Source organism: Fukomys damarensis, unplaced genomic scaffold, assembly GCF_012274545.1.
Source record: "Fukomys damarensis isolate Sample0158 unplaced genomic scaffold, DMR_v1.0_HiC HiC_scaffold_35, whole genome shotgun sequence".
NCBI classification, from domain to species: Eukaryota; Metazoa; Chordata; class Mammalia; order Rodentia; family Bathyergidae; genus Fukomys; species Fukomys damarensis.
The window spans coordinates 1,062,605-1,069,315 of record NW_022900947.1 but is presented as its reverse complement, the minus strand read 5'-3'; the positions used below and the strand labels follow the sequence as shown (position 1 = coordinate 1,069,315).

The 6,711-nt window shown below is 59.3% G+C and overlaps 1 protein-coding gene across 9 annotated transcripts in view; it reads right to left on the bottom strand.

Annotated features, from left to right (window-relative positions):
- Positions 1-1,982: 1,982 nt before the first annotated feature.
- The window catches only part of Fgfr3 (fibroblast growth factor receptor 3), a 9,075-nt gene continuing 4,346 nt past the window's right edge, over positions 1,983-6,711 (bottom strand). For 2 of the 9 annotated variants that reach the window (XM_010641700.3, XM_010641707.3), the window contains exons 7-16: positions 5,886-6,082; positions 5,306-5,451; positions 5,021-5,142; positions 4,833-4,943; positions 4,551-4,741; positions 4,307-4,429; positions 4,158-4,228; positions 3,886-4,023; positions 3,699-3,804; positions 1,983-3,605 (exon numbers count right to left, since the gene is read on the bottom strand). In XM_010641700.3, coding sequence (XP_010640002.1) covers positions 3,345-3,605; positions 3,699-3,804; positions 3,886-4,023; positions 4,158-4,228; positions 4,307-4,429; positions 4,551-4,741; positions 4,833-4,943; positions 5,021-5,142; positions 5,306-5,451; positions 5,886-6,082 — 1,466 coding nt within the window. In that variant the 3' untranslated portion in view covers positions 1,983-3,344. Of the gene's footprint in view, positions 3,606-3,698; positions 3,805-3,885; positions 4,024-4,157; positions 4,229-4,306; positions 4,430-4,550; positions 4,742-4,832; positions 4,944-5,020; positions 5,143-5,305; positions 5,455-5,885; positions 6,083-6,513; positions 6,659-6,711 lie in introns of all 9 variants that reach the window. The other 7 variants (XM_010641705.3, XM_010641703.3, XM_033758819.1 and 4 more) reach the window with 7 other exon arrangements.

The following is a 6,711-nucleotide window of genomic DNA, read 5'->3' as shown; positions in this document are numbered from 1 at the left end:
TCGAACTCATAGTGATCCTCATGCCTCAGCCTCCTGAGTGCTAGGATTACAGACGTGCACCGCCATGCCCGGCTAAAAATACTGTTTTTATGAAAACATCAAGTCCATGTTCCTGTAGCAGCTCAAGATAGTGTTTTTGCACCATTTGATTTGGAAGCAGCATTATTGAAGTCCCTGCTTTTGTGATGGTGCTGTGGGCTGCAGGATGGGCCCTGCCTTTCCAAGGGCTCCAGCCCTGGTTCTGGCCTCCTGCCCTGTCCTTTGACACCAGTCCTGTCATGGCAGACCTCACATGGTGTGCCAGGCTGGCCCAGGGCTCTGCATTGACGGGCCAAGCATGCTTTCTAGACAGTTTGACGGTTTGATGTAAGAAGACAGTGTAATAAAGTGCCACTTGATGACTCATCTGGCCCATGGTGGTTTGTCCAGGTTGGTGGCCATGATGCCTGGTCACTCTCCCCACCCTGAAGACCCTTGGATGCGTCAGGCCCCTGGGGTCCTGGGACACTGCCCTTAAATTGCACCTGATTGACAGCGCTTGCGCACAGGCCCTCTCCTGACCCACCGACCACCTTAGGGGACAGGCTGCTCCTCCTTGTGCCCTGGGTACCAGGCTGCTCAGGGTCCTTGCTCAGGCCAGCCCATCTTCAGGGCCCTGAGCTAGATGGCAGTGGGCACCTGGCTGCCTCTTTCTGGACACATTCTAACCTCTGGTACCTTGGGCACCTCTGGGGGCCCAGCTGGGGACAACAGCCACCAGCGCAAAGGGCAACATTTGCCATAGCCGACACATGCACCCCAGTGCCCACTGCCAACTGTGAATGCACAACACTGGGGAGAAACACTGCCCCTTCCTACTCTCCTGGGAGCTTGCCTAGGACAGCCTGCAGGGGGCGCTGGAGCACCGGAAGGTGTCCTGCTGCAGGGCTGTTGGTAGTGCCAGAAGCTGTCCTGTCTGGCACTGGTGACCACAGAACCCTTCCTCAGCAGTGGGCAGGGGGTTCTGGACTGGAAGGGGAGCTCCAAGGGTGAGCTCCAGCACCATCACCCCAGAGGAGGGCAGGCATCTGCTTTAGGCATCACCTTGGCCACCCCAGCTGCACCTCTTGGAGCAAGCACCCTGGGGGCCCACCAGGCCCAGGCAGGACAGGGCTTTGGGGTGCAGCTCAGCCACATAGCACTAGGAGGCACCTATGCTCTACCTGCCTGGCCGTTCTGCTCACTCTGCCTCCACTGGTCTACTCCCCTTGGGTCAGCGTCACCAGGTGTCCATGTGGCCAGGACAACCTGGGGGTTGGGGGTATGGTGTTCCTTATGCAATTGCCGGCCAGGGTTGTGGTGTCCAAGCCCCCCGACCTTAACCTGAGTGGTGCTAGGCATGGGGTAGCATCAGCATCTGCCCTCTCCTGTGGCCAGCGGAAGTCATTCAGTTCCAGGTATCCCCAGCCACCCTGGGCCACCTGTTCCCCTCATGTGGGCGATGTGCCATGCCCACTGCTCACTCACCTACCCAGGTGGGAAGCTGGGCAGGAGCAGGGGTGTGGCCAGGCCTGGTGGGGATGCAGGGACTCCTGGGGCAGGGTGACAGGAAGGCCTCAGACCCAGCCACCAGGGCCTGGACAAAGCCCCATGCCCAGTGGGCCTCAGGAGGCAGACACAGGCCCAGTGCTTCCATAACTCCTCCTGCAGACACCTTGGGACCCAGACCTCAGTGGCACCCCCTGAAGTTCTGCCTGCTGCACCTCAGGGCCTGGGGACTAGAACAAATCACCACCACTACCACCACCCCCGCCTCATCCATCTAGGACACGTTTCCCAGGCCAGGCGTGAGAGTCAGAGACCAGGAAGGCAGGCATGACCAGGGCAGCCAGGTCTAGGACGTGAGCACCCTCACCTGGGGACTGCAGCAGCTGCTCTTCCCCCGCTGCTGGGGGCTCCCCTCCCAGCCCAGGCAGGACACAGGCAAGAGGCACAGGCGGGGCTGGGAACCAGTGTCTCTTTATTCTTGGAAAGGACATCTGGGTTAACAAAGTCACATCTGCTGGTGTGGGCCAACACTTCTGGCCATGGCTGGGCCCTGAGGAAAGATCCAAGTGGCCGCCCCAGCCTTGCTGGCTGGCCAGCAAGCGATAGACGGGCAGTGTGAGCCACTCAGGCTCGGGCCCAAAAACAGTACAAAAGGGAACAAAACTGAATTCACAAGGGCCGAGGATTTAGCTCAGTGGTTCTGCTGCCTGCCTTGCAAGTGCAAGGGCCCGAGTTCAATCCCCAGTACCAAAAAAAAAAGACAAATTCACGTCTCTCTCCCAAGCTTTAAAAGGTAGCAGTCCAGGCTATAAAAAGTCTAAAAATATTGCGTAAGAAGTGTTAAGTCTACAGCAAATATGTCTTGTAAAAACTCAATAAATTATACATATACATATATATATACATATAAACTTGTAACATCTAATAACATCTGAACTTGCATGCAGAGCCGGCCCTCCTTGGACACTGGCTGCTGCCTGGAATACACAGTAATTAGAAGAATCTGTATGAAAATACCAGCTTGCTCTGAAGTCCAAAAAATAAATCTAAAGAAAGATCCTGTAGAAATCTAATTCCCCTGCAAAAGGCCAAAGGAAAAATGCTCACTGGACCCACCTCCAGCAACACAGCCTGCGAGGCGGCCTGCGGCTGAACGTACATTCTCACCACCTCGAAACGCAGCATAAACCACCTCAGCTATTAATAAGTTACAACTTAAATCTCTGCCGGTGACCGGCTAAACACTATTCATGTGGAGAGGCCAGGGATTTGGGCGTCGATAAATAGCTTTACAAATATACAGGTCCAGGTACAATTTTTTTGGAGACAGGGTCTCACTTTGTAGTTCAGGCTGGCTCTGAACTCACTAAGTAGCCCAGGCTGGCCTCGAACTTGTAGGTACAATTTTTAAAACAAAATTGCGGTGCCAGAAAAGCCCTTCTGCTCCTCCGCCCACCCCCATGGGCCCTCCCCACACAGGCCCTGCCACCTCCTCTCCCACATAGATACTCTTATATATATGTACATATACCATATACACAGCATCTATTTATAGAAATGTACACTCATTTCTTGAATAACCCTTTCAGATAGAAGGTAAAGGCTCCCTCGTTCAGGTACCCGTAATTTCAGTCTGAGGGGCAGGGTGGGAAGTGGGGGAGCTTCTGCTCAGCCCCAGGTGCAAGATGCCCTGCGGGGTCAGGACTCGCTGCAAGGGGATACCCTGCAGGCTCAGCTTGGGGGACTGGAGGGGGGCGCAGCCCACTCTGAGATGCTCCCTGGAGGTGGCAGTGGGGTTGAGGGAGGTGGGAGCCCCCTTACATTCTAAGTCTGGCATCCCCGGAGCAAGGTCCCTTGGCCTCCTGGTGCCAGTCACTCAGGAGGGCCTTGTACAGCAGCGCAGATGCCCCGGGGACCTTGTGCCTGGGCCTCGAGACCTCTCCCTCACAGAGATGCAGCATCTGTCTGTGTCCATCCGCACTGGGCTTGGGCATGGGGCCCCCCGAGGAGCTGGAGCTGGGCGTGTCCTGGCCACCGGGAGAGTACTGCTCAAAGGGCACTGACAGGTCCAGGTACTCCTGCGGGCAGGGGGGGCAGGGGCAGTGGCCTGGTCAGTGCGCACCCACCAGGAGCGAGCTCCTGTTGGGCACAGGGGGTGGGGTGACACTCACATCGGTGGATGTTACAGTAAGGATGCGGTCCAGGTCCTCCACCAGCTGCTTGAAGGTGGGCCTCTGCGAGGGCACGGCATGCCAGCACTCCCGCATGATCATGTACCTGTGGCCAGGGGTGACAGCATTGGCCTGGCGCCCACCCCACCCACCCTGGAGCCCAGGCTGCTGCGATGAGGCCACTCACAAGTCCTGCGTGCAGTTGGCTGGTTTGTCCATGCGGTGGCCCTCCTTCAGCAGCTTGAAAAGCTCCTCCACAGGGATGCCAGGGTATGGCGAGCCCCCTAGCGTGAAGATCTCCCACAGCAGGACCCCAAAGGACCAGCTGCAGGCATGGGCCCAGTCAGTGCCCTGCGTGCTGGGGGCCCCTTCCCTCCACAGCCCCCACCCCAGGACGTGTCACTGTGGGCCGAGGGTGGGAGCTCACCCTCACCCCCAGCCCCCACCCCCATCACATACACGTCACTCTGGTGGGTGTAGACTCGGTCAAACAGGGCTTCAGGTGCCATCCACTTCACAGGCAGCCGGCCCTGAGGGAAAAGGGCAGGTGTCAGCTGCTGGGCATGCCCTGCCTCAGCTGCTCCTCCTGGGGATGGGGACAGGCTCACATTGGTGGTCTTCTTATAGTAGTCGAGGTTGTGAACATCACGGGCCAGGCCGAAGTCGGCGATCTTCATCACGTTGTCCTCAGTCACCAACACATTGCGGGCAGCCAGGTCCCTGTGGATGCACTGTGGGGGTAGGGGCACACAGGGATGTGATGCCTGGGGCACCTCCATCCTGCTCCAGGGCTGGGTCTGCCCGGCAGCCAACACAGGCAGACTACATTACATCTCTGCTCCGCCTGCTCACCTTCTGGGAGGCCAGGTACTCCATGCCCCGGGCCACCTGGTAGGCACAGGACACCAGGTCCTTGAAGGTGAGCTGCTCCTCGGGCAGCTTGCAGGTGTCAAAGGAGTAGTCCAGGCCCGGGGGCCGCCGAGCCCGCAGGTACTCCCTCAGGTTGCCCTTGGCTGCGTACTCCACCAGCACATACAGGGGCCCTGCGGGTACAGGCACCTCAAGGGCTGCCCGAGCAGCCCCCGCCACCTCCGTTCTCCCTGCCCACCCTGCCCACCCGCTTCCGACACCCACCACCCTGCGTGCAGGCCCCCAGCAGGTTGATGATGTTCTTGTGCTTGCCGATCATCTTCATCATCTCCATCTCCGAAACGAGGTCTGAAAGGTCCTTGTCAGTAGCATCGTCTGTACCCAGAAGGGGAAGAGACGTCAGATGGTGCCACCCACGGCCCCATGGGGCTCCTTGCCACCTCCCCACTCACCTTTCAGCATCTTCACAGCCACGGTGACGGGCTTGGCGGCACGGTCCTTGTCGATGCCAATGGCCTCCGCCATGACCACCTGGCCAAAGCAGCCCTCCCCGAGAGGCTTGCCCAGGGTCAGCCTGGCAATAAAGGCCAAGACAATGAGTGTAGTTGCCCAGGCCCCTCTCAACAGGGCTCCTCACACCCACCACACTACAGCCACAACTTCCACAGCCCCAACGCCATTCTTGTCTGAGCCCAGCACCCAGCACAGAGCCCCACCGGCCCCTCACCACCACTGACCGGGACCGGGATAGCTCCCACTTGGGGTCAGCAGGCAGCTCGAGCTCAGACACGTTGGCCAGTGTGGGACCCTCTCCCGAGGACAGCCTGGCGATGCGGACCAGTGGCGTATTGGAGCTCATGGACGAGTTGGACTCCAAGGACACCTGCTTGGGTCGGCAGGGGCAGGTTGGCGCCGTTTGGCAGGGGCTGGGGCCGGGAGGGGTGGGCGGCACAACCCCAGGGACGGCAAGGCCGTGGCCATGCAGGGAAGTGCACCGTGTCTGAGGAGCTGCTGGGCTTCCTTGGAACAGTGAAGGAAGAATTTAACATGAGGAACCCAGGCTGGGGATTTAGCTCAGTGGTGCTGTGCCTGCCTCGCATGCACAAGGTTCTGAATTTGATCACGTTGCTATAGCCAAAAAAAGGAGGAACCCGGGCTCCATACAGAGACCAGTGACGGGGGAGCATCACACTACCCGACTGGAAAAATAGCCTCAGCCTCAGACAGAGGGAGTCTCCCTGGGCAGTAGGACCCAGGATGCATGTGCGAGGAGGCCAGGTGGGCAGACGGGTGGCTGGAAACCTGGTATCTACTTTCTGTTACCTGTCGCTTGAGCGGGAAACGGGAGACTTTGTGCACGGTAGGAGAGCCCAGGCCCTTCTTGGGGGGGCTACGCAGGCGGCAGAGCGTCACGGCTGCCACCACCAGGGTGAAGAGGAAGAAGCCCACCCCGGAGCTGAGGATGCCCGCATACACACTGCCAGCTGTGTCCGCCTCCACCAGCTCCTCCTCTGCTGCAAAGACACAGGTGTTGGGGCACAGCCCAGCCTCCTGGGAGCCACCAGGAGCCAGAACCACAGGCACTGGCAGGGACAGGAGGGGCTCAGAGCTGGGGACCACAGACCTCTGTACCCCATCACCAGGTTCTACAGTCCAAACATGAGTCAGGAGGGCCAGACCCAGGAGAGAAAGAGCCCAGCGGAGCCAGCAGCACCCAAACCGCCACCCAGGCACCCGGGAGACGCTAAAGCCACAGTGCAGGACCTGGTGCCCTAACTTCAGGGTCTGGGGGCTCCCCCTGGGCCAAGATGGGGCCAGGCCAAGTTCCCACACCAGGCAAAAGGCCAGGCACGCCCCAGCCCCTGCCCAGCCCTGGCAGCTGTGGCGTGTCCCGGGCCAGCACCCCACAAAACAGGTGCAGAGCAAGCAGCAGCAGAGCCAGTACCTGGCAGCACCACCAGCCACGCAGAGTGATGGGAAAACCCGATAGAATTGCCCGCCAGACAGGTGTACTCCCCCGCATCCTCAAAGGTGACATTGCGCAAGGACAGAACCTCTAGCTCCTTGTCGGTGGTGTTAGCGCCTGCCGTCTACAAAGAGAGAACAGAGCGCGATAGGCGAGCGCCAGCACCTCCCCGCGGGC